Raw genomic sequence first — 27,975 nt, forward strand, 5'->3', positions numbered from 1 at the left:
CGCCGAGCGCGGCGCGGGGCCCATGGAGCCGCGGCCGTGAGGCGCCCCCGGCCCGGGCCCGCTGTGGGAGCCGGGCGGAGGCCGGAGCCGGGTGCCGCCGGAGCCGGAGGAGATGGACAAACTGACCATCATCTCAGGATGCCTCTTCCTGGCTGCCGACATCTTCGCCATCGCCAGCCTGGCGAACCCGGACTGGATCAACACCGGCGAGTCCGCGGGTGAGGGCGGCCGGCGGCGGGACCCGCCGGCGGAGTGCGGCAGGCGGCCGGGAGAGGGCTCCGGCAGCGCCCGGGGGTCTCGGGGGCGAGCGGGCTGTGGGGCCCGGGGCGGTGGTGGGGCCGGCGTGAGGCGCCGAAGGGAGGCCAGCCTGGGGTCTGCTGGCCGCGGGGCTGAAGAGCGGCTGGGCCGGCTCCCGGGGGCTCCCGGGGCTGCTCCCCCGGGGCGGTGGCGAGTGAGGCGGCCGGGGGGAGCTGGTGGGACCCCAGCCCCGGGCAGAGCCCGCGGCGGTGCCTCCCGGCCGCCTCGGCTGAGCCCGGTCTCCCGAGGGGTCCTGCAAAGCCCCCGAGCCCCCTCTGATTCTGGGAAACTGAGGGCCAGGGCAGCCTCCCTGCCTGGGCTTCCCAGGTACCATCACCCTGGACAGGGAATTGAGATCTGTCTCTTCTTAGTTTGCAGTAGGTTTGGAGTCTATCGTACTACGCTGATATTTCGTTTGTTGCGGGGAAGTTCTTGCTTTCCTTCATCGTTTTTTGTTCCCCTAGATTATTTCCTGCATGCTGATTTTTATCAGCTTTCAAGCCGAAATCCCATGTGTTTTTTATTTTGGAGTGTGACACTGTTTTCTTTAAAAGAAAAAGGATTTGGGCATCTGTCTTCTTACTTATGATGTAATTATCTATGAACAATTTGTTTCAGTCTGTAGATAAAGACCTGCATGTTCTGATCAGTGGAGCAGGGAAAGAGAACAGGAGGAGGGCAGCTCTTTGATCTCATGTGCCAGAGGAACCCAAAGCTCCCTGTCAGGAAAGGAAACCATCCTTACTGCAAACAGATTAACTTAACCACTTTGACCGGTCACAGGACCTGAGGGAACAGCATGAATCTGTGTCAGGGGAGGTTAAGTTGGGTTTCAGAGGGTGATCGGGCACTGACCAGGCTCCCCAGGGCAGTGGTTACAGCATTAAGCCTCTGTGTGTTCAAGAAGTGTTTGGACAATACTGTCAGGCACATGATGTGATTTTTGGGGCTGTCCTGTGCAGAACCAGGACTTGGACTTGATGATCTCTCTAGGTCCCTTTCAACTCAAGAAATTCTGTGACTTTTCCTAAACTTTATCGTTTCCAAGCAAAGCAGAGGTTAGTACAGAGAAAAGTGGTCTGACTGTAAAGACTTTTGTCATAAATTCTTGCAGAGGGTTTAAAAAATTTTCTTCATCTGGCCTGCATCTTCCAAGTTTAATATTTAATGCATGTGAATGGTTGAACTGGTTCAAATTGTGTTATATTTCCTTTATTCTAATTAAGTAGAGTATTAAAAACTATTTGGGATTAGTCACTGTGCTCAGACCAGACTGTACTTATGGCTTATTTTATTTGCTTCTAATTAACCTGGTCTAGAACCTGGACTTTCCTACATGATTCAGAGGAAAGGAACGAGTCCCTTCCCAAAGTGCAGCCTTCAGGAACTCCCTGGGTGACTTCACCATTCCTCCTGTAGCTAATTGTGATGATTTTCCTGCCTATGGCTAGATAAAGTAGTTGGTTCTTTCCTCTTATAATTCCACCTAACAGCAGTGCTGCAGTAATGAGCCCTTCTTCAGGGGCTTAAAGTAAAATAAAATAGTATTAATTTCAAATATTTAAGTATGTCTTTCTAAAGTCCTGCCTCACGTTAGCAGATCTTGTGCAATGTGTAAGATGTTGGATTCTCTTTGCATTTATAGAAAGGAGATAACAAAAACTATTCTGAAAAAAAGTGCTCATGGAAAAACCAGTCCTTTGGGAACTAAGCACAGTCCATTATGTTCTTCTGTAAAGAAAAATGTTTTAGATCCCTTGTGACACAAAAATTGTTTCTTAAAATATTTTAAGCAGCAAATTTTCTTAGTTACTTAGTGCATGATTACTTAAGAATCATCTGCCACTTCTGAGGTGCAACTAAGTTTTACTTTTAATTAGGCTGGCAAACATGAAATCTGTATGGATTTTTCTGAAGGACTTCACCAGTCAAAGAATGTTTTGACAGACCTAAGCCTTTTTTTTTTTCCTTTGCTCTGTTTTGAAGCCAGACAAACTGTTGTCATGATAAAACCATAAAGGAGAGCTAGCTGCCACCCTTAATAACTCTTTTGTAGATTTTTATTGATACAGAATTCAATGCATTATTATAAGAGTTGTGCTTACAAGCAATACAAATTTGTATTTCTGCTGTAATACAAATCTGCTGAAATACAAATCTGTATTTCTTCTGAAACGAGCTGTTTGCCCAAACAGTAAAGAAAGGAAGAGTAAAGATTCCTACTGAACCAAGCATTTCTTATAGTATTGAATTATAAGGTGAATGCTTTTGTGAGTGCCATTCATTACCCACTGACTGCTGAGGAGAGATATGGCACAGGAGTGCACAGCCCTGATGGTAAAACCTGTCCCAGCTGCTGGTGACATTCAGGGACTCTCAGCAGACTACTGTGCTTGGAGCACATCCAAGGCATCCAGCTTCCATATGTGCCACTAAGAAGCAGGTTTTCTTGCAGAGCATCCTGTGCTCAGCTGGTGAAAGGAGCTAGTTGGTAAAAGAAAATATTTCTTCACTTTATCTCTGTTCTTGGGTTCATCTCCTGTGGGTATTATTCTAGATTCTGATTCTCCAAGTCAGCCTAGTAGTGAGGAGGAAGGGGAGTAATAGTGTTTCTCTGCTTGGCTGCTGTCCTGGGGTTCTGAAAGACAGCGTGGAACAACCTGGTCTCCTCAATACTGCAGCTGTTTGAGGATGGCAGAGAGCAGAGGTCTTGGCAAACCTGGGAAGGCAGCGCTGCATTAGCTCATTCAGAGCTGTTAACAGCCTCTGTTAAGGTTGGGAACCTGGGCTTATGTTTCAGGAAGAAAAAAATCTGTTCTGATTTGGATACTAAACAATATGTACCTCTTACTTACTAGAGTTTGAGCTAAATTGGATAGCAAAATAAATCACTGGCTTTAATGCTTCTCTGAAAAATCTAGATAGTTTCAATATTTTTTTAAATCAATATAGAAGGGCTGATTAGTCTCCTAAATCTTACTCTTAAAGGTAAGTTTTATAGTCATTTGAAAAATGTTTGCTATAAAAATTTCTCCACAGCAATTATTAGGAGAGGATTGCAGCTGAGATTATTGAAGGTCTCAGATGCTTATCTGTCTTTAGGCCAGAGGAATTACACCTTTGTGAACATGGGTCCAAGTCTATGCTGGGCACTTTTTCTTTAGGTAGTTTTGTAAGAATCATTCATTAACTTGGTTTCAGATATTTCACACATCTTTGAGATGGTAAAGGAAAGATGAAAATTAAATGGATTTTTCTTACAGTGAGTTCTTAGTGAGGTTTTGTTATTCGTGCTGTGCAAGTACAGAACATTGATAACTCCAGTCTGGAAACCAGTGGCTGCTCAGTATTCTTGCACTGACTGCCTTTTCTTATCAAACTGACACTGTGAGAAATAAGGACAGAGCTGGCTTTAATTTAAACCAGTGCCTAAAGTGCCACTGATTTCAGTAGGAAGGAATTTTGTTTCTGTATCTCTACACTCCTGCAAAGAACTTTATAAGCTGATAGTTTTGTCTCCATATGTTCCTTTTTTTGTGTGGGAGGGTCTTTAATGATTTTGATATTTTGTCTTCAGTAGGGGAGGAAGGGGGATAGAAGCAGCTCTAGCTTCAGCTCTCAACTCTTTTATAGGAAAAAGGGTATGAATAGTATGCACAGTTGAAATTAGAGATGGTAAAAGCTGTACATGTGAGAGGGGTTGACAATTTGAAATGCTTTTATGGGGTTTAGGATAGGTCAAGTAATTCAAGGGAATAATTTAATCAAGTAAAATCTCACTTCAGAAAGCTAAGCTATGAGTTTGTTTATGTGGCTTAGTCATCCCTTCCTATGTAGCATGATTGTTCATTTGATTTCAATTTACAGAACGTGAACCCTTTTTATAGCAGTCATTAAGTTAACATGGATGTCAAGATTTAGGGGTGCTTAAGTGATGGGTAACTCCTAAAGCAAGGATATATCACATCCTGTGCTGATCCATAGGTCACCAGGGAACACACAGTAGAATGTTATGGCCAGGCCACTCTGCATATGCCCAACAGAGCTGATCTGGGCCATATTTGTGTGCAGCAGAGCTTCCAATTTCATCTTGCATCTATGACAAAAGTATCAAGGTCACTCATGTTAGTATATATATATATATATACACACACTTTTTATTTAAACTGCCTTCTGTATCTTGCTGTGCAGTAACAGTATGAGAATGAATTGTAAATCTAGAATATGACATTTATTTAAAATTGTCTGTTTACTACTTCTGCCTTTCGATGTATCTTTTAAAGTGTTACATGCAGTTCTTGGGGTTTGCACACTCAGTTGCATTTTTATTTGTGAAGGATGATTTCAAATGCAGGCTCCTACAGAAGAGCAGGCTCTGTGCAGCAGGCCATTCCTCCTGAGGCTGTTAACTCCCTGCTCCTGTGGAATAAGTTGTCTAATACTTAGTGGAAAATTACTGATGTTCAGTGTTATTCCTCTGCATGTCGTAGCTCTTCCTGAGGAATTTTGTTTCACAGTTCCAACAGGAACTGTAGCTTTGTTGGCATCAGCTTAATGAACTATCACAGGTAGTACAACCAAGCAGTGATTCCTGGCTCCTGCTGAGCTTGAGACCACTGAAATATTTTTCTCTTATTGGAGCACTGACTGTACATGGAATAAACTCAAGACCACATGAAGGTGCTCAAATAAAACACTACTTCTAAATAGAATAAAACAGACAAAGTAAATAAAGTATCCACAATTTAAAGACGGTGTAAACTTGCGCTCCTGCTGGCATTATTGTTTCAATGAAGTTGTCTGCTCAAAAAGTAGTGATATGTAAAAGTCAGTATGGCATATTACCAGTGACTTCTGCCCTTTAGGGCCTGTGCTGAGACCTGTTCATGTACAATACTCCCCTGGGGACAAGTCATGGTGTAGAGCAGCCATTGTGCTCTCCTCTGAAGGAGATAGTGTTGTTTCTGTGATGTGTGGATAGTTGGCTTTTCAAAAACTGTCTGTAAAAGGATTCTGGTGGTCATTTTTTAAGCATCTTGCAATATACTCAAGAAACAGTATGCATCTCCCAGCTCTTCTCAGTAGAAAGTGATGGGACATGATAGGAAGCAATTCTATGAAATTACTTTTTCCTAATGTTTTTTGTGCTATCATGTAGTGACTGTGACAGGAGAAGTTATTTGCCCTTTCATGAACCTGTTTGGATTGCATGCTGAGAATACAAAAAAAAGAAGGATGATACAGAGAATGAAGATTTATGTACCATCAGGTCCTAGAGGTGAGTGCTGAAAAGCAATCTCCAAAGCCATCTGAAACATCAGAGTGTTAAAATTAGATTCTAGGACATAATTTTCAGGAAAACACATTTCTTTGATCGATGCTCCTAGGTGTGTGAGGAAGGAGGGAAAGGTGGTGGTGGGTTGTGATGTGTTGCTGATCCCCACTGTGAGGGATGAGGACCTCCTGCCTCTAAGATGCAGGCCCTGCCAGCAGCACTTGCATTTCAGAGATGTTGCCAATGCCTTAAGAACAACAATACCAAACCCAAACAAGAACAAGATTCTGAACCCCATATAATCTGAATACTCTAATGAGTGGCCTGTTGATGGGTCTGCCTAGACTGGGAGGGTCAGTGCCATCTTTAAAAGGAACATTTCCATTCCACTTTGTATCTGTAGATGTCTTTCAAGTGGATGTAAAAATGTGACAAAGCAGAGTGTTTGAATTGTGCTTGAGTTCTGCAATCGACCAGGCCTTAAGGCACGAGAAAAATCAATAGAAAGGCATTGTTGTAATGAATTAATTTTGTGCTTACTCAACCACCCAGCATTTAAACATATGGAACTATTTTATGTGTAGGAAGAATCTCGTGAAAGAGAGCTGTGTCAGCCTGGTTATTTGAGCTTGCCAGAGAAGACATGAGAGAGCCAATTGTTTTTGACCATAGAGGAACTGATGTTTTACATCTGCTTTTTAACACATACAAACTAATGCTGCTCCTGTTAGGTGCACGTTTTGTTTTCTCTTTAGCATGTGAAGGTACAAAACTGTCAGTTTGCCTTCCACCAAATCCTGTTGAATTCCTCACCCTCTAATTTGATTTAGGTAAGAAATACCTGATTATAGAGTACAGATCTGGGAGCCAGTAACTTTTCAAATCTAGCATCTGGCATGGTTGACTTTGGATGTTGGCAAGTTATTTTGGAAGTACCCCAATTTCTTCCTCTGTAAAACAGAGGTGGTATCTTTTTCACAGTAATTTCTATTAGCATTAGCAGCAAAGCTTTAATTTATTTTTTTTAATTTTTGTTTCATATCACAGATTTACTTTATTAAACTGAGGGGGAAAAATCACAAAATAACAGGCATTTCATTTATCTTTTCTAGCAGTAGGTGCTTTGGATAAGGTACTTGAGTTTCAGATATTTGAAATAACCTTTTTATTTACTTACCAGCAGTGTGCACAGTTCCTACAGAACTTAATTCTATTCAGTGTGTGCAGATACAGATTTGCTTTCTGTCCATCCTACTCAAGAAGTACGTAAACGTAAAGCTGCTTTATACACAGATGGTTTGTCTGTGGGAAAGGTGCCTTGTTGAAATTTCAGCTTTGCGGCTTTAGGAAGTTACCTGGGTTTCCTATGTTTTTTTTAAATCAACTTAGATCTGATTTGAGGTGTGTTTATTACATTTGTTGCCACAAACTTACACCGAAATCAACACAAGAGTAACTTAAACGTATGAGTCTTAAAAGTAAGGATTCAATAGTGTGTGCTGCAAAACAAAGATTTAAAATTGTCTAAAATAATAAAAAAAGAAATCCTGCTAATGGCTGGGGCTTATTAAAAACATTTGTATCATTTAGTTTCCATCCAGCACTTACATGTGAGCAGCATTATGTAAACTCCATTTGTACTTTTGCCAAAGCAAAGAAGATCAGTAGGTCAAACTTTTAAGCTTGACCTACTTTTTTTTTTCATGGGAACTTCACAACAGCTCAACTCTTTCCCATTTATTTTCATGCAGTGCAGTGTGTAGGATTTTCATCTTAGGCAGGAGTTCTTCACCTCGTTCTTGAATCCTTTTCCAGCAGTGGTTGAGACCTTTGTATTTCAGAAGAATGTAACTGGAGTGACTCATGGATGAGGAAATATATTGAACTTCACAGAGAATAAATGCTGCTATCTATTTTAGAAGGAGATACAAAATGATGTTTGTAGTGTGGTAGAACAAATACAGTATGGAGGCTGCTTTATTCTTCTACAAAGTAATTTGGGAAAACTGTAACATTATTTAAATTTTTCAGTTCATGCAATTTTAAATTTAAAAATAATTTTCTTATTACCTAGTTGTAAGTTATTATTGTTATTCAGAGTGCCTACAAATACAGTAATTAACAGAGCTTTTATTAGTAAGGGCTACATGCAGGAAAAAAAGTTCTTTGATAATTTTGCAGCAATCCCCTTATGTATACTCCAGCTGCTTTGCTCAATTTCACTTTTCTTCCCCAAGCCTCTGACTGATGGAGATATACACAGAATTGACAAACTGGAGATATGGCCAAGAAGAGGATCTGTGCAGGGTACGTGACTGTTTTAAGAAGGGAAACAAGCTTAGACTGTCAAAGCACTCATATTGGCCTGATTCTGTAGGGAACTATATGGAATCAATGGTCATAGGTTATATCCCTTCTCAGTGGGAAGCTTTTGGGTTCTTCCTATGATATATTTTATTTCCTGTCTGATGTATTGTCTTGTATATTAAACATATTTTAAATTTTGTAAGTACAGTTGATGACAAAAGTTTGGTCTCTCTTAGTACCCTAGGAAAGGTCTGATTGTGGTGGTTTGTCTGTGGGCTAATCCAGTAGCAAATACTTGCTGCTAAGAGTTTGAGGTTCAAAATTCACAGTGTGTGAAGAGCTTGGTTCCTGTCTTTGAGCAAAACTCAGTCTGTTACATCTGGGTCCTTGGGATGATATAAAATGCTCCCTTGTGAGGGCATCGAAAGCCTCCCAGCAATTCACTGCAGTATTCAAAGCCAGCACAGCACAGTGAAATAAGCAACAGTTGGCTGCTACCCAAAAACCTCATGGTAGCTGCAGTTTGATGCCATAAATTACAAAGCACTTTGGGGTCATTAAGGGTGACAGTCTCTCAAGGTATAGTGATTAATACCCCGCTTGGATGTTTAAGTACTTGTCCAGTTGAAGACAGTTCACATTAGGCCTTGAGCTTACTTGATGGTGAGCAATTATTCGTGCCATTGTTTGCACACTGCATTAGGAGGACTGGGCTGTCTCTGTGCTTGGTACATCCAAGAATTTAATACTCAAATTACAATGTTTATAGACGGTAAAGTCAGGTAAGTTATTTCTGCAGTGCTCATCATGGAGCCAGCTTCCCAGTTTGTATTCTTGCAGTTCTTATTCCTGGGTTTTCCTTTCTTTTGCCCAGGTTGTTTTTGTGTGGTTTCCACTTCTCTTGCTGTGACTACTTTCTGCTGTTGGCAACAATGTAATTTAGTTGTATTTTAAGGAATAGGTGTGGGATCAGAACAGGACAACTGATCATTCAGTGTACTTCAGAATTGCTTTGCTATGAATACTTCAGAAGGGCTGCTTTGAACCTAGATTCTTTGTACTTTTCTCAAATTCATGGCATATATACTAATTTCTGCAATAAAATCTTTGTATACACAGAAATTAGAGGGGTCCCGACTTTGTTGATAAGCAGGGCAAATGTACAAGTAAGGAGGAATGATTTTGTCTGTAACTTCATCAGTGTGAGCTTAATGTATCAAACATTAACAGCCTCTAATTATAATGTCTTTATACCAAAGAAAAGTGAAGAAAACTCATAAAGGTTTGTCATGGGCTTCAAGTTTCCTGAAGGATGACTTTGGTATAGTGGGTGACTTGTTTGACTTGAAAATTTGCTTTGATATATTTGGTTTTCTCTATACAAAATAGAAATACTCTAAATAGTGCATTAAGAGATATCTTTTCTCAATCATAGACAGTAATCTAACAGTATTCCCACGGTCAGTGGAAGTGTCAGCTCCAGAACTGCAGCAGTGGAAGAATCTGATTTCCTTTCTTGTAGAGGAGAAAAGGCACTGCTGCTTCCTCTGTGCCTGTTGATGTGAGGAGCATTGTAGGCGTTTCATGCTGTGGGGGAAGAGAAGTCACAAGGGTGAAGAAAGAACTTTTTTATTTTCCTTAGGTTGAATTGCATTCTGAAACAAATTGTGCACCTAAATTCATGCGTTAATGATGTGCTCTCCTTCGTAGAAACTCGTGGGAAGAAGCATGTTTCACTTTGTTTTTAAACCTACACTTAATTCAATTTAAAAACTATGCAACAAGATTGTACAGGAAACCTGAAAAGATTGAAAGGCCAGGAATTTCTAATGTGGTCCCATGAATTCATTCAGTGGAATATTACTGGGTCACTCACCAATTTCAAGAAGTACCCTGAAGCTTAATATATGAAAAATGGTGAAATAAAGAGAGTAAAGGCCAGAAGTAGCAGTTGCTGTTTCACAAACAGAAGTCTGTTGACTTATGCCCGATATAATCTGAAGTAAATGTTGTCTGTAAGTAGATGTTCAGTAAGATGAAGTTGGTGATAAGAACAGAGGATCTCTTGGTTGTTTATATAAAATCTAAAATTAGAGTGAATCTGTTTCAGAATGTCAATATAACAACTGTATAAACATCTGTTAACAGATACATTCTTTGGAGCACTATATAACATTTGGTTGCTTTTTAACAGCAGTCCTACGTGCTCAGAAACGACTGAGCCTTGCTGTTTCAAAAAAATCGTATTTTACTTCAGTGAAGTGCAAATTTAACTGTTCAGGAATGGTCTGTCTTCTCTTATACTAGCTGAAAATTAAAAGAGAACTCTCCAGACTCTAACAGTCTATTTATGTAGATGCCAATTTGTGATAAGGAAGAAAGTGTTATCACCACACAGACAGCACCTGTTAATTGCCTAAATAATTCAGGCTTAAATTATGCAAGCTTCTAAAACAAGGACATGCCCTAGCAAAAGCAATAAGAAAATACATACTTCAGGATAAATCCTGAATATGCTTCCTGCATTCCTATTCTTCCTTGTTTTTAATGCTTTTGTTATGATGTGAACAGCAAGTAAATGCCTAAATTTGAGAATTATTACTACAGAAGAAGGTTGAGGGTTAGTTTGGTTTATTTTCCAGTTTGCCTTTTATATTGCTGAGGACTTAAAATGTTAATTAGCCAGGAAACAGTGTGCCAGCGGTCCTGAAGGACAACTTGTGTGTAGTTAAGCTGTATCTCAGTCTGTCTTTCAGCACATGAAGTGTTACTTGTAGATAATAAAATGTTGGCCCTGTAGCTAATCCCTATTTGAAGTGCAGTTTAACCTGTATTCCCAGTTGTTGCAAGCATGTCATACACAGATTTGGCAACAGTTAAAAAGCAGAATAAAATAATTAGGAATAAAAACTAGGCTTAAGTTGTATTTTACTTAAAATATTATTCTAGTGGCAATGAAATACATTCTTTGGGAAAATATGTGCTGTTCTTCAGTTGATGAAAGTACCTTACGAATAAAGCAACGCTAGTAAACAAAGACAGGATCTTGTATATCCCCACTGAGTACAGTGCTGGTAAACTGTGTATCCAAGGAAGGACTTGCAAGACCAGAAAGGTGCTTAATCTTTCCAGTTTTTCTAGTGGTTTTAATGGAAGATTACTTCTACCTGCAAACCTCCCTTCTCATGTCCTCATTGCTATAAATATAATCCTGTATCACATAATCAGTTATGTGATGTAAAGAAACTGCCACAATTGTTAGAACATTTGGTTAGGGGTTTGAATGTTTTGTTCTTTATATAGTCTTTTGTACTTTCAGGTAATCTGGGCCGAAAATATTCTGTCAGTAGTGGACCAAGAGAAAGTTATGTTCTGGTGCAGGCAAACATTGAAGCACATCAGGTGTATTTGGGCTGAGTGTTTGCAGAACAGACACCGAAACTTTGCAGATGCGTTTCTAACCATATAAGTGCCAAAATGCATTTCAACACTTCTCTTTTCACCTTCACCACTGGGTGATTCATGAGGCCATGGAAGAGCCAGATCAGTAGGTGTCCTTGAAAAATGTCTGATGCAAGCTGAGATCAGTGCAAAGCACAACAGTTATGTCTGACAGAGGAAGATGATCCTTATTCCTCATGAATTTAATTTGTTAAAATGCACAAGCAATCTTGAAGTCAGAGCCAGGACCTGAGTTTTCCCCCTGCGCTGAATGCCTTTGTCACTACCTTAGAAAAACTGCTTGAAGCTGTAACCAGGAAGGTTGCTACTTATTTTCTCTCCATGAATAAAAAGAGGGAGAACAATAGGGTACTTTAGTTGGTGTGGTTTGGGAATTTTGGTGTATCCATCCTGATCTGCTTGAGTATATCCAATAAGTTTGTAACACAGCTAACTTGGTGAAATTGTGCTTCTGGATTTGCAGGAGTTAAAAATGGAGGGCTCTGAAGCCCAGTTATTGCCAGCCTGTGAACAGACCATTTTATAAGACTCCTGTGTGGAAAGTGATCTCCTGCACTGTGAGATCCAGAATCTCTGTGTTGTTCTGGTCGTGTTGTACCACGCAGCAAATCCTGGTGCTGCCATTACTGCCCCAGCCCAGCCACCTCATGTCACTGGCTCCTTCTGGTGATGCAGCCTCAGAGACCTGCACATCACCCCTACAGTTGTAGGTGCTGGGCAGACCACTTCTGAGAAGGTTGGGGTAGGGTCATATGGTGTATTGGATAAAGAGGTATCATTTTACAGCTCTGACTGAAGCCAAATATAACTAAATGTTAAAAAGAACACAAGCTCATCAGATGTTAAATGGTGGAACAGCTGTGGGTGTCATAGCTTGTGGCTTTCAGCTGAACATATGGCGTAAAATGGTGTGGCTGACTCCAAAAATCACTTTTAAATATTGACACTGCCTTTGATCTTTCTTTTTTTAGGCAGTGAATTTTGTCAATTTCGAGTAGCTCTACTTTGGTTGAAGGAAAAATAGAAATAACTGGATTCCTTGTTTGTGTTTTAAACTAAATAAAACATTGCTTTCTTATTTTAGGACAGTTCTGGTTTTTTGCAGGCCCTTACCACTTCAGAAACTGTAAAGATTCTAGTCACTGACAAAACTGTTCCATTGTGAAAATGCTTACAGTGTTAGAAAATAAACAACCAGAAGGATGCAGCTTATTAGAGATCCTTTTAAACAACATTTAATTAATGCTGTCTTCTGAAGTAGGAATAAATACCTTCTTCTGAAGGAAAGAATACCTTCAGCACAGGCAGATTTCTTGGCTCTGATATGTGAGAACACACAGCCTTTGTTGTGTCAGGAGAATTGTTCCTGTGTTAGTGCCTGAGGGTAGCTCTTCAAGAGTCTGGTGGTCCCTCTAAAAAAAAAAAAAATTTAAAAAAAGAGGGGTTGGAAAATTAAAAAAACATTAAGTAAACTCAATACACAAGCAGCAGGGCATTGGAAGTTACTCGAATTCAGAAATAAACTCACTTTTTATTGCCCCAAATGTCTGCAATTTAGGCATCTCTTAGAACTAATGTATCATAATGATTGTCATCTGTAGTAATAAACTTTTCTAATATGTATAAGTCTTTCCCAATAGATGGCCCCTGGTTTTTTTTTGCACTTTGGGAAAGGAAGAGGGAGGGAGAAGACTGTGGGTTTTATGGAGGGAGGATTTGGTTTGCATTAGGCATGATACAAGCACAGAATTGAAAAATTTTGAGGCAACTTGGCACCAGATGTTCTTCAGCAGCAAGGCAGGCTTTTCTGCTAATATACCACAATTCTTTTGACATTGGCTTTAGACTTTGAAATTTGGAATTTTTCTCTTTAAAAGTCAGTAAGATTTCTAAGGAGTGACAAAAATGGTACCTAATAAGTTCAGTTCTCTGAAAATTAGATTGCTAAATATAATAAAATTGGTTGGTTCCTCATAGCTAACATAAGCTGTGTTTGATGCCAGAGATATTACCTCACCTGTATGAATATTTTTAAGAATACTTTGTTCTGAAGCAAGTAAGCATCCTTTACATCTGTAGAGCAAGAAGGATGATGCATTTCAAAGTTGATTTGGAAGGAAGAGAGCATCAGATTTGAGAGAAGGGGATAAATGGAGTAGAAGAGAAATAACAGATTATATAACATACTCTTACAATAAGAACTCTTACAACAAGAACTCTTAAAACAAGGTTCTTAAAAGAGGCCCTCTAGATACAGCAGGGACTTGACAAGTAAATTTAGGTCTTTATTAAAAACTGACTTTTTAACATTGTATAAATATTTTTTAGCTGTTTGCTTCATACCGATAGAAATCCAGTGGGTGTATGAATTGATCTTGCATCTGTTCTTCTTCAAAGTGAGAAACTCCAAAGCTTTTTTCCCAGGGTTATGATACCTATTAGATTATTTGAGAGATAAACTGGAGTTGAAGGCCAAAAGCATAAGATTTGGCATACAAAAGGCAGGAAAGATAATTTATAATCTGTTTGTTTTGAACTATTGTATGTTCTGTGCCTTTGCAGCTGATCCTCTATTATTCTTTTCAGCCTTCCTGTAGATCATCTTTTAACATTCATAAATCTTATTTTAGTGAGTCTTAGTTTCCTGTTAATTTACTACCTGAACAATGTACTGGAACATCCGCAGTGAAAGAATCAATCTGTTCTGCTACATCCTGAATACTGTACTTGCATGGTAACCTCAAAGTTATTTTAGCAGCATAAGTGCTAAAGAGCATCTGCTCAAACTACTTCCATTCCTCACAAAAGAAGTGATTATTTTTGTAAGAACTGTACCAGACATTGTATTCTCATACTTGATTAGAGACTGGCAGTTGATCTTGCATTATGTTTTGATTCTTTTATATACCCTTTATACCTATCTAGGCATAACAGTGTGCTGTTCTACAAAGACTGAAGCACAAATGTGGGAGACAAAGTGTTCAACTTGCTTGTAGTTACTTAGTTGCAGTTAATTATCTGTATGTGCTGTTTTAAAAAATACTCTGATACGGTGCTTTTTGAGGTTGTAAACTTTTAAAAATTGCTTTTAGTGGGTCAAGGTTGAAAATTGAGATGAGGACTATGATTTATGAGGCTGTAACTGTGAACAGTTGTAGATGCAGAGCAATTCTGTGAGTTGTGCCTGTGGGACAGCCTGTGGGACCTGGCATCCAGAGACCCCATGATTCTGTTTGACTGTTACAGCATTGGCCTTGCCATACAGGATCTGGTGGTTTTCCCCAGCATTGTTAATTCTTTCTTCCTTCTTGGATTTGCAAACCAGCAGGATGCTGTTATCTTTTTCCCCTTCACACCTGAGGTGGTGCTTATCCTACAAAGGCATAACTTTTCCCCTAACCTTCTGCATTGCTTATTCTGAGCATGGCTAATCGCATAAGAGGGTACAGGGCCTGATTTCTAATGGAGTTTTGCACTGGAATAAGTAGAATGAACTGTATAGAGTACCTCCAGGACTGTGGTTGGGAATGATCAGTACTGTCAGCTCCCTGAGTTTTGGGAAAGGCAGGAGGGAGAGCTCTCTATTTCTAAGGAACTACTACCTAGACTATAGAATTCATACAAATTTTACCCAAAACAAAATACATATAAATAAATCTAAAGGAGTCATTCTCTCTTCCCCCTTTGTATAGCAACATCACTTCAAGTGCCTGTTGCAGGAAAATAAATTCCATATGTAAGAATGGAAAACATCCCACTTCAACTGCCAAATTCCTTTGATGACTTTGAAAATTTTCTTCTTGGAAGCCCTTCCTCCTTGTTTCCAGTATGGGTAGGTGCATTGGAATTATTCTTTCCGTGCTGTGTTGTTTGTTCCTCTCAGAAATTCCTTGGCTATACTTTGCTCACATTGAGAGCAATCTTCTGTCAGAGAGCTTGGTTGCAGGCAAGGAGCAGCAAACATGTTAAAGGCAAGCTGGCCAATGCCAGCTTGAGGGTTATCCTTAACACTGATGCATAGAATTATAGTCTGCCATGGCAAAATCACAGTGTTTTCTTTAGACCTTTCAAGTTTCCACCTGGAATGGCAACAAGCTACAGCTCTGCTCATTGCTGGAGCCTGTTCCTCTTAGGTGGACCTACACCTTTTCCCATTCAAGTTTAGAATAGAACTTAGACATTTTCCAGAACTAAGCTGTCCTTGTCTGTGGCCCAGTGAGAGTTACAGGGAATGGCTTAACTGAGCTGCCCTTAATTTCACATATGTCATTCCCTGGCATGTGACTGTTACCTAACCAGCAGCAATGAATGTTTTAGTGTGTCCAAATAACACAGCTCCATGTACTGTGCTCATTACTAAAACATAAAACTTATCAGTGTCTTTTCCACACTGGCAGTGCGCTAAGATTTATGTCACCAGCACCTCATTAAGAAACCTCTAAACTGTGCTTTTCACTTGGTAAAGATGGTTTAACAAGTCCACAGTACACTAAAGAAAAGTCTCTCCTTTGAGCAGAAGCTGTCTGCCGGTCACAACTGGCATTTCCAGCAGCACCATCCCATCTCAGCAGGACAAGGAGGGAGAGAGAACAGGTGGCTCTCTGGGGGCAGTTCCATGTTCTAGCCCCCTCACAAGGCATATTGGCCTGTAATACTTATTTAATGTTAGTATTCAGCATTTGCTAAGGACATGGTTAATGTATGGGAGGTAGAAGTTAGGAAGCTGTTGTCAGGGAATATAAGGGGTTCAGATGCATTTAAACCCAAGGAATAGCATTTTGTCTAAAGTGATTGTAAAGACTAAACTCATTTTCAAGCTGTGACAGTAGGGGACTGCAGAGAAGGAGCAGGTACCTCAGGCTGAGCAAGAGCAGTTCTGAGGGTTTGTGCCTTGGATGTTCATGTGCCAGCATAGCTGCTGAGCTCTGGGACCTTCTAACATTTGAGCCCCACCTCATTCACTGCATCTTGCTTTCAGCATATTAGTTGTTTCTTGTGCCTCATGGCAGTGGCACCTCTCCTGTGTCCATCTGGCACACTTGATCCCACATGTCCTGGCACTCGGATAACAGATGAACAGTGAACATCTGAGTGGCCATTATTATGCTGCTGCTTTCCAGCCGTGCTATCACTGTGCCACTTTTAATAATTCAGAAGTGATGTAGAGGAGGGGGAGTTAAAGGGCTGCAGCAATCTTTGTTTTTCTCTGTAGAGTGTGATTCCTCCTTGGTGGCTCTGTAGTTACCAGGGAAACAGGAGAGGGATGGCAGAGCACCGCCGGGCTGGAGTGGGACTTGGGGGTCGGCTCCCTGGCAGCTGCACATCTGCACCAGGGGGGAAAATGAGGGCTTACCTTTCTTTGATTTGGTGCCTTTCCCTGTCTTTTCCTCTATGGTTTTGTGAAACTTAATTGTTACCTACATGATGCTCCCCAGCGTTGGTGTATTTGTTGAAGAGCCTTTTTATCATTGATTCTAGTAAAAATATGCAGTGTCGAAAAATGAGCATTACTGGTGGTTTGGAGGAGTTGGATGATCACAAAATCTTTCTCTGAAATTAACTGGAGCCCTGGTTATATACAGGCTGTCACTACTGAGAGGTTTTTTAATGTGTTAGAAATGCTTTGGCACTTCAGGGAATAGATTTACTGGAAAAGACTAAGGATCACTTCAGTAACATTTACTCAGTGCAGCCTTCTCTGATTTGATAAAGGTCGAATTTCATTTTTAGTAATTAGCATATCTGTCCTAATCACCTCCTGCTGTAGCTGTACTGACCTGAATACTGCCAGTCTCAGAAGCTCTGGGGACAGAGGCAGGTGAGAGCAGGGGAGCAGCCCCTGCACCTCGGGGTTGTCACTGTGGCTCCCAAGGGCTGAGCCGTTCAGGCAGGGGGAGGTGGGTGGGCAGCTGTGTTTACTCCACTGCAAATGTTTAAGGCTGGATCCATCTTTCAGCTGCCTAATCTCCTGCCATTAGCTGTGCTATGTGTTCCATACCTGTGTTAGGTGTTTTCAGCAATTATGCTGAAGTAGTTCTGAGAGGATGACTTAAAAACCTTTTACTTAAGGATCTCAGTGGAACTTGATTGGTTTGAGATGGGTTGTTGAGCTTTTCTCTAACTACAGGCAGAAGGCTTCTGTACAATTTCATATCTCTGTCCCTCTTTTCAATAATAGACTAGATAAGGGGGGAACAAGATTTTCTATAACAAGTTTGTTTGCCGTTCCTTGTTTGCTTGATTGCTTCAGAATGGGACCAACAGAATTAAATACCATATAAACACGCTCTTCTTTTGATTTTCATGGCAAATTAATACAGTTTTTCCACACCAGAGACTTCTTTTGAAGTCTGAATTCAACAGATTTGTCACTGTGGGATGAGCCCTGAGGTTTCATTTCCTTGTGCCCAGGTTATGCACACAAGTGAGGTATTCCTGTGTAGTCAACTTGAACTTTAACTGAGCGCATAATGAGGTTGATTTTCCAGTTACCTTTGTGAAACCTTCAGAAATGGTTCACAGACCTCTTGCCCTCCATTTGACTCCCTAGAGACTGCACACTCAAGGTTCAAAACCTTAAATATGGAGTATATCCACTTTAGATTTGTAGTCTGTAAAGCAGAGTTAAGAAAATATATTATCTATGTGCTAGCAAGATCTTAACTGTAAAGCTCAGTATATTTCCTCCAAAATGACAGATTTTGAAATTTGTTGACGCTTAAAACTCTGATTTAAAAAAAGAAAAAACCTACATCTAAGAGAACCAGTACACTTGGGCACCAGAAATGATGTTTAGGAAGCCATCCTCTGAATAGTTTCTTGCAAACCTTGTGTATTAAAAAGGAATGCTACTGTGGTACCCGCAATTCAGAGATTTTTTTTTTTTCTCTCATTTTCTTAATTTTCAGTTCTGGGTTTTTTTGTTTGGGTGGGTATTTTTTTTTAGAAAATCACCTTTTGGAGTAGTAGGTGTTGATAGTAAAAGAAATTGCATTAAAAATAATAATTCAAGAGTTCTTTTTCCTCTGGATATGGCATTTCTGGGCTTAGCTTTGGTTCTCTCTGAATCTGACATATTAAATGTGCTCTTGTTAATTGAAAAATGTCTTCAATATAAACTGCAAATTGCATCTACAAAATTAAATAGTTGTCTCTCTCTCTAATACATGCTCATTTACGGCAGCTGTTTTTCCATTTCAGTTAAGACACAAAATGGAACCAAGTTCAGCAGAGTGACTCTTATCACTGCTGCTTTTTCCAAAGTTAAAAATGCACTAAATTATTGCCACTGAAGTCAGGAGAGGTCTTTGAATTCAGAAAACATCTATTGACTGTATGATGTCATTTTTATGAAGTCATTCTTTGATTAGAATTGCAGTTTAGAAAAAACTGACTTCTGTAAGGATAGTAAAATTGTTGTTAAATCCTGGTCTTGCAGAGTGATTGGGATTAATTTCCTGTTCTATGATGCCACAGTGAATGGCCTCTTTATCCCCAAGCTACAGGAAACTGCTCAGTGTTTTGTATGAGGTTCTGCAGTGTGTGTTCCAAGGAGCTTGACTTTTAAGGACACTGGCACATCTCCCCTCTGCCCCAGCAGCTGATGTGCAATGAAAACATTGCAAGCTATGGAAGAGAAAAAAAGAGAGAAAAAAAAAAGTTCATGTAAAACTGTACTGTGCAGCCATGGAGCTGGGCAGGGGTGCTTGTGTAACCCTGGCTCAGGTTTGTGTGATCCTGGTGCACAGCAGTGGTGTGATTGCTTTGTGTCTTGAGTAGAAAATGCCAACTTCATTGGTTTTGTAGTTCAGTTTTTAGCTGAAAATTCACCCCTGAATCTTTCAGTCAGTAGATGTGTAATTAAAAGGATATATTTGAATAGGACTGAAATTTTGTAGTTTGCAACAAGTGTTGCAAGAATACTTCAACAGAACTGATTCAGTAATGGATTTGCTTTTGGGTCTTCTCATACCCTAGGATACGAAGCAGTACAATTAATAAAACTCTAAACATCTAATAAAACATGATATGCTGCCTCCTAACCCAACAGTTCTGAGCTCAGAAGCTGGTTATGCTGGTACTCTTTGCTGAGGTGTGAGCAGCGAGGATCTGTAGAAATTGGCTCCAGGGTGCCAGGAGGTGCACGCTAGGACTGGTTACTCATTTGACTATTGGCTTTCTCCTTTGTTTCATACTTTTTTTTCCTCCCAAAAAGAGGCTAGAAAATATGACAGATGTTTCTCCCTCTAAAGGATGTGCTAAACCTAAGCTTCCCAGTCTGTAATTGTGTCTAAGTTGTCCTCTTTTTATTTGAAACAGGTCAGCTGAAACAATATTTACTTGAAGTAATTTGTGGAGAAAGATGTTGACTCTAATGCTGTCCAGTGTTAAGTTTTGGTCCTAATGTAGATATAGGATAATTGTGATTTTATAGGACAACAGTTCAGAAGAAAGAACAAAATTGAGAAATCTAGAACTTAATGTTTAAGAGACACTGGAAGAAATGGATCTTAATCTTGCATGTTAAGTTGGGGTTAGAAAGACAACTTAATTATTAAAGCTCACTTCTTTATGAGTCTCAAAAGCACTGACTTGGATTTAAAAAAAGATTTTTTATTTTTATTATTATCATTTAACAGAAAATACATCATTTTGGTTAAATCTTTATGGTTCCTGTACCAATCTTATCCTTTTTCTAGGATCTTTTTGATAGATCTTTTGTGTAGATATCCTAGTTTCTGAGTGTAGTAACTCTTGTTAGCAATCAAAAGGATTGATCAATCTTACATGGAGGGATTCTTTTTAATGAGTTACTGGCAAGAAGTGGGGTTTTTCCAATGTTTTTTAAATCATACATGAATCAAATGCAGTTTCTGCTGCACGAGTCAGACGCTTAAAGCTATATTTACATATGAGGGGAAAAGATACTAGATAATTAAAGGCATTTTAGGGGGGCAACAGCTCATTTTGTTAGACTGTAAAAGTACTTCATCTTGCACAGATGAGGGAGTGATCCTCTACGCAAGTCAGCTACCACGTTAGCAGATATTAGCAGGCTTTATTATGAGTGCTTTATCTCTTTGATTAGACCTTGATTGCCACTCAGGAACCAGATACAGCTTGCAGCCATCTCACTTCAGCTTGTGCAAGCGTGTGATGAAGGAACATGAAGACAGATGTTTATAGCATGCCCCCCATCCTCCCTGTTTGAAAGGCTTACTAAGGTTCATCAAAGAAATAATCCCTTACTTTGGGGCAATTCTGAGCTGTGGTTTGCAATTGAGCGCCCCTCAGAGAGGATTTTGAAAGTTTACTTGCCTCTCTGCTATGTATTTTCAGGTGCTCTCACAGTTGGCCTTGTGCGACAGTGTCAAACCATCCATGGACGTGACAGGACCTGTATTCCTCCACGGCTGCCTCCTGAGTGGGTCACTACGTTATTTTTCATCATAATGGGAATCATTTCACTAACTGTCACATGTGGTTTGCTGGTGGCTTCCCACTGGCGAAGAGAAGCTACTAAATATGCCCGCTGGATAGCTTTCACTGGAAGTAAGTGACCTCAACTACACAGTTGACCTGTATGCAGGATAAACTGGTGGAGTCTGAAATAACACCGTAGTGTTGGAAAGGAGCAAGTGCTTAGGAATCCTGCTATGCAAAACATTCCTTCTCTTTCAATACCACATCTGAGGGAAAAATAAGTCTTGAGAAATAAAGGGGTTGGTATCTTAAGTGACTGTAATCGAGAGGGAATAATGGTGTGGAAGAAGGGAAGCCTGAGTCCTTTACCTTCCTTGGGCAGTGCCGTTAATTAAGAAAATGAGCAGGGATAGAAGAGGTCAGTCCTGACTTGAGTGGCTGTAGTATTTCATACTTCCCCACTTCCCTATATCCAGGACTTAATCCTAGTAGCTTGCAATTACTGAAAATGCCCTCTCAGAGGCAGAGGAGGCAGTTGGTACATCTGAGGTAACCTGTCCCTTCCTCAGGTGTCTTGTGAATACCTCATTCAGGATTGAGGCTGGTTCAGTTCTGCTTCATGCTCACAGCAGCTGCTTTATTCAGAATGTCTGCATCCTAATTGGCTATGCAGGAGGATTGCCCACTGCAGAGCATCTGCTGTTCTTCACAGCACTGAGACTTCTGCTTCCAGAAGTGACCTGCAGCCGTGCTTTAACTGGAGGGAGGAGTACCAGTGCTTCTCTGCCTCCCTTCACTGTGCTCTGGAGAAGCATCAGTGTAACTCCTCGCAGCTAAGCCTTCTCCAGCAGCCCTGTGTTTGCATACAGGGAAACATGTCCTATGGCTGGCTACTTCAGTGCAAAAAAAAAAGGTACAGTGAGCAAGGGGTATAACTTTCAAACTTCCTTTTCTTGGTGTGTGTTACAGGCTTAGCCCAACTGAGAAATGGTGCCTTAATGGTGGGGATGACAGCATGAAAAAACTCAAAACCTGAGGGCTTTTAAATTGACTTGAATTATGACAAACCACTAAAGGTAGTGTGAACACTAACTAGAAAATGCAAGTTTGTGGTTTACATGGGCATAAATAAGATTTAATGGAACTCTGTGACATCTCATGATATCTAATACAAGTCAGATTTAACCTTGGTTTTGGGAAGGGAATAATAAAGTGCTCGGCTTCAACAAAGGTACTTCACTGAGGCACTTGTACAATCAAAGCCATCTTTCTGACAACATTGCTACACAGCATATTAAATTAATAGTGCAGCTCTTGCAGACAATGGAGCTATTGAAATGCTGTATCCATTGTGATTGACTTTCATTTATTTTCCGGTGAATGATTAAAATAGCAGACCTGAGTATTACTGAATATTCCATCCCAACTTTTCCAGTGCAGTTGTTTATCTTATACATATTTCATGTGTATCTAATATATGGATGGGGGGGGGGGGGGGTTAAAGTCAAAGTGCTGTATAAATTAAAATGCTTACAGTGAGCTGGAGTCAAAGCTCTTGGGTAAAGAGGGGAGTTTGTGTTCTAGAAATCAATGTTTTTCTTTAATATCTCAAATCATCATATCCCTGCAGCTTTAGTTTTCTGCAGCTGTGATGATTAGTTCAGCCAAAAAGTGTGGTACCCTAAAGCTTTTTAGGTTTTTCTTTTCTTTAGCGATTTCTTCAGGCTTGCAACAGGTTCATTATCAGATGTCTCAGTATAGAAGGACATTTTTATTTCAGCATTTGTCTTCGTGGTATGAGGTGTTTAATAATGAAACACACTAATTTGTTCTTTTGCAAAGTCAGAATTATTCATAATTCTATTAAGATATGATCTCTGCGTTGCTGAAATTATAACATTCAATGTCTTTGGTATTCATCTCCAATACATACAACTCTGTGACCTTTGCATTCCTGTTAACAAAGATGATGGGGAATTTTAGCTCTGAACTCACTTATTAGGAAAATTAATTTCGAAAAATAGAAGTGAATGGAAGGAAAGATTCTAGATTTTTCAAAAAGTTGTTGAGAGTGACTTCTGTGGTTCATTGGATGAAACACAAATTAGTAACCTGTTTGTAGGTTAGTATTAGGAAATATGCAGCCATGTGGAATCAACTTGGAATACTATGAGCAGATCCTTCCTATGAAGTGCCAGTGCTGTTTAGATGAAAACGTGTAACTCATTAGAAGCGGGTAGGAAGACTTCATATTTGTTTTACTTCTCATCTGCAAGTGATTTCAAGACTCAGTGGCCTCTTGCAGGCTCCTAGCAGATATTCTTCTCAGAACTTTCTGAACACAATGCAGGACGTGCTATCCTGCATTGTGTTCAGAATCCCTGGGCAGGCAGGGAGGTCTGCTGGGGCTTCCAAGGGAAGCTCTGGGACTGCCAGCTCCATTCCTTCAAATGCAAGGGAGTCTGGAGTAAATATCTGAGGCAAAGGAATCCTTTTGCTCAGCCTTTTCTTTACAACTCTGAGAGCAGCAAGGAAAGCCTGGTAAGAGATCACTTTTGCCCAGTTCATGATGGAATTTATATATAGTTGTATAACTTATATTTTTCATGGAATTTTTGCTTGTAATCTTGTCATCTTGGATGGCTCCAGGTGTTTTCAAGTACCTACCTATAGCCATGTTTTTTCATCTGCATACCTATAAATATGAATTATTGCTGAGTGGTCTTGTTTATCTTGTTTAGCTAAGAGACATGAAGAAAACAGAAGTTGAATCTGTCAGTTCTCTTTCTTCTGTACAATTCTGAAGGGATACCCCAGAGGGTATTTACAAGCACAGCATTTGCCTCATTCCCCAGTTGTTGGTGGATTTACTGCACAGAAACTTATCCTTCTGACATCTCTGCAAACAGCTTTGTGGAGAGAAGAGATATTGCTGTCTTCCATGTCATACTGCATGAGTGACAAAAGTCTTGTACAGGTAAATGTGAAGGTTTTCCTTCATTTTTTGTAGAGAAGAATCTTGCAGGAATCAGTATTCCTACTGATGTGATAGGTATTGTCACTCTGGGCATAGACACCGTGAAAACTATCACTGGTGTTTCAGTAGTACCACATTCATGAAATGTAATGGAGAGTGGGTTCCTTGTCAGTGTTCATCTGTGCATTGCCCAGGTTTTGTGTGATTCTTCAATGAACAGGGTGCTACAAACCCATAGCTGTGCCTCGTGTGTTGGTAGCAGGCAAAGCTCTGATCAGCTGTTCCTTTGCTTGTATCCCAGAACTGCCCCTTTGCCATCCCAGCTTCTCTACCATCTCATCACCAATTATGCCCTGGGACACAGGGACACATGTTGGTAGCCAGAAAGTGACCTGGCTTTGGTATTTTTCCATATGTCTCTGACACTGCTCCTATTTTGCTACCTCTGCTTCAGATTTATGTAAACCTCTTGCCTTTTCAGGGTGCTTGTTTTACATCTTCTGGTTGATAGGACGTGGTGAAGGTGTGGAAATCTCAAATGTTGTCATTTTCATGGTCCTTCAGACAGATACTGTTAAGTTACAGATATAGAAACAATGTCCAGAGCTTATTCCCCATGGAGGCCACGTAGGTGATCTCATGTATGTTATTGCAATTTTGGCTGTTGCAGGAATTCACAGAGCTCCCTCAAGATCTGTTTACATCCTACAGATACAGGTCTCTTACCATCTGCTGCAACTAGAAAGGGAATGAATTGTGTCTGCTACTACTGAACAAGGTGCTTCTCTGAGATGTATCAAGGGAGAAGATGCTAGATGGAAAAATCATATTTCTCCCTTTTTTCCAGCAGTTACCAGAGAGTCTGTATTTGGTTTGGGTTTTTTTTCCTGAGGATTTAAAAGTTCATGAGCAGTAATGGACTGCTTTTTGGAATGCAAGTAAAAGTGGGGCAGGATAATCACATCCTTAACTAACGGTAGCTATCCTGTGAATGTCTGATTCTGGTGTTCCCCAGCGAATAAAGTGCTTCTTGAGTTATTAAAGATTTGTACCAGGTGCTGATTTCTACGTTATGTGACTCTGCAGAGGCAAGCAGATAGTACAGTGAGCTCTCTGAAGACTAAACGTTTTTTTAAGACCAGATTTCTTTTGAAGTTGTCATTAGATGCTCAAAACAATTTCAAGCTAAAGAATCACAAGAGCTAATTGAGTTTTTTGACAGCCACCATTCAGATGCAGGCTAGAAAGCTCTTCTATGCTTACATAGATCTCCTCAAGAAACACATACCCGTACTTTCCTCGGATGGACTCAGATGTTGGAGATACAATTAAAAAAAAGAAACATTTTTTAAAGACCAGATTGTGTAATGTGGAATTATATGGACCAATAATCATGTAGATGAAAGCTTTCTTCATTGTTTAATGTTTAACGTCTGGTGTCTGGGTCTTTGGTTCTGTTCTAATAGATGGCCTAACGAGGTGGCACTGAGCAGGAATGTGGCAGCCGTGCAGTTGCCAGATGTTTTGTGGTTGTGCTGTTTCCCTTCCCCTTAGAAGAATAACCCGGCAGTGCGGGCAGAGTGTGAGCGAGACACGAGCCCCCTCCAGTGGAACATCTGGGTTTTCCTGCTCGGCACTGGCACCCGAAGGAATGATCCTGGTGCTGACTGCTCTTGGCTCAAGGTGTTGTGAAAGCTGCTTTATGTGTTTTGGAAGGCAAGGAGCAGCTGATGTACTGCTGGGGATCATGGGTTATTGAAAGCATCTTTTTTGTCTATGCCCAGGTCCTACTTGGACAATCTCTGAATTCAGATTCATCATGCCCAGTATCTTCTAGAATATGAGTGTTTTTTCCTCAAAGCTGAGACCTGTGCTATGGAAATCATAAGCCCTGAGATATAAAATATGTGGTAAACTGTTTGTCTTGGATATACATGGAGTCCATTAAAAAATGGGTTTAGTATGGGCACTTTAGCTGGAGCATCTGTATTTAGAGCAGTAGTGAAGCTACAGTACAAAATATTGATGCTGCTCCAGCCAGTCGTTTCCTCATTTGTAAAGACTAGAAATTTTGTTCTGGTGAGGCCAAAGAGGACAGACAAGCTCCTGATTTTATTTTACATACCTTTGGAAACAAAAGCATCTGCAGCATTTCTTGCAGTGGAGCTGGTGATTAAGGTGATGGTTATTACTGTTACCAGTGTTTTTTGATGTTGCTTGTTTGACTTTTAAGGAGGCTTAAGTAGGGAACAGCATCCCCAGGGTTTCCTCTGTCTTGCAGTGGTGGAGACGAGAAAGATGAGACAAGGACAGCACCTGTGTCCCTTATTAATAAAATAAAAGCAGTAGCCTGTGTTAACAAGAGAATGCTGAAGAAGTTGGCATATGATGCACTTTGTTCAGGCAGGAGGACTGTAACTTGGCTTGAATTTTCTTTTTTGTATGTGGCCAGGTTACAGGCAGAGTTTGAGGACCAGGAGAGGCTTCAGTGTGAGCTGTGCTTCATGTTAGAAGATGATGGTATATGGATTTCTGGGGTTGGTGAGAGAACGGAGCAGGTTCAGCTCCTCTCTCCCCCCAGATCTAATTAGATTTGGTTGAATTATAGGTACTGTGGTGCCATGTTCCATTCACAGTAAATAATGTCTGAAACAGCACTAAAGCACAGTGATGAAATAGGAATAAAGCACTAATACTTGACAGAACTGGTAGAATCAGATAAAATTCTGTTTTATCCTGATTAAAAAAACCAATTATATATTCTTGAATATACAATCAAACCAATTCAAAAGTTAATTGAAATTATAATAATTAATTCATTTTTATTGTGGAGAATATCTTGCCTTGCAGAGGAGCCATATTTAGAAGTCATTCATTCCCATGGTTGACAGTAGAGTCCTGCACAGCTACATCCAGACTAAACAGGGTTACTTTCCCAAGGGTGTGCTACAGAAACATGAAGTTGTTGTCCAGGAAACAACACTGGATGTTCTCTCCTGGATTTGATTAGGGTATTGAAATAGGATAGGGAATCTTGGCCACTATTGGTACTGTGAAATCCATAATGCAATTCTTTAACAGGAATTCTGGATTTCTTGTACATTCACACAGTGTCAGTTGGAAGAACAAAACATATACATAAGTTTGAAGTGAAATAAAAACCCTTATTGCTTGATCTCTTTGTTCACAGAGTCTGAATTTAGTTTTTCACTAAGAAGCTTGAATTATACTGAATCAGAAAACTTTCATTTCATTGTATTGCAATGGGAAATTCTAAGGATATTTCATTATCTACGGAAATATTCATATAACATTAGGAAACTGGTACCTTTTAATCTTAAAAGAAACTGTAATAACAATTTTGAGTGTTTTCTATTTTTAGCAAAGCTTTTACAGAAAAGGAATGTGTGAAGAATGAGAAAGGGCAACTACAGTTGGAAAAAGACAACTGATAATAGAAAAAGTTTCTTCAATGTTGAATGTTACTTTATCTTGACTGGGCAAAATTACTCTAAAATAACTGGAGAAGGAATGACTGAACTTTGAGATGGTGATAGAAGTATATCTACCAATTTTTTATTCTGTAAAGGAGTTCATGATCTAGTGAGCAGAACTTAAATTACAGTCAAAATTTTAGTCTTTTTTGGGAGTAGATGAGGGATGTTTTGAAAGCATCATAAAGCCTACTCAGTAATTTCAAGCAAGTTATCAGCTCAGATAGTTCTGATCTCAGCTCTTCAGTTCAACCAGGATATTTTGCTTGTTTTTCTGGAGGGCTCTGTGAACAGGTAAATATTTTCACTTTAACACAACAGTGACTTATTTTTTCTTTTCTCTTTTCTTTGCAGTGATTCTATTCTGTATGGCAGCCCTAATATTTCCAATAGGATTTTACATCAATGAAGTTGGAGGTCAACCATATAAATTACCCAATAACACAGTGGTTGGGTCTTCGTATGTACTGTTTGTCTTATCCATTTTCTTTACAATAGTGGGACTTCTATTTGCTGGCAAAGTTTGTTTACCTGGCTGATGAATGTCTGGACTGCAGGACTTTATATTGGAAAAGAATAAGACATCAGAATTGCATTCTCAGGAGGATGCCTAAATCGGACTATCAAACACTGACTGAAAAGAGGAATGCTTTGACTTGTTCTCACTATGCACTTTGGATGAAAAAAAGGAGAGCCTTTCCCATAACCAAATACAGACCACGCTGACTAATCTCCTGAGC

General features: G+C 40.0%; 1 protein-coding gene across 3 annotated transcripts; it reads left to right on the forward strand.

Moving 5' to 3' along the window:
• On the forward strand, positions 1 to 27,876 carry MOSMO (modulator of smoothened). Of its 3 annotated transcripts, none has more exons than XR_015277411.1 (4): positions 1 to 218; positions 20,681 to 20,893; positions 21,734 to 21,840; positions 27,590 to 27,681. XR_015277411.1 is itself a non-coding variant. In XM_023936713.2 (4 exons), exons 1-4 carry the CDS (start codon positions 5,555 to 5,557, stop codon positions 27,772 to 27,774), a joined length of 489 nt encoding a protein of 162 aa, XP_023792481.1. In that variant the 5' UTR covers positions 5,463 to 5,554; the 3' UTR covers positions 27,775 to 27,876. The 3 variants fall into 3 exon arrangements, 2 of the variants coding, with proteins under 2 accessions (XP_086710853.1, XP_023792481.1); XM_023936713.2 differs by lacking the exons at positions 1 to 218; positions 21,734 to 21,840 and adding exons at positions 5,463 to 5,575; positions 7,810 to 7,879 and having other exon boundaries at positions 27,590 to 27,876; XM_086854727.1 differs by lacking the exon at positions 21,734 to 21,840 and having other exon boundaries at positions 11 to 218; positions 27,590 to 27,876.
• The last annotated feature ends 99 nt before the right edge of the window (positions 27,877 to 27,975 follow it).

This window comes from Cyanistes caeruleus, chromosome 17, assembly GCF_971803275.1.
Source record: "Cyanistes caeruleus chromosome 17, bCyaCae1.hap1.1, whole genome shotgun sequence".
In the NCBI taxonomy this organism is placed as follows: domain Eukaryota; kingdom Metazoa; phylum Chordata; class Aves; order Passeriformes; family Paridae; genus Cyanistes; species Cyanistes caeruleus.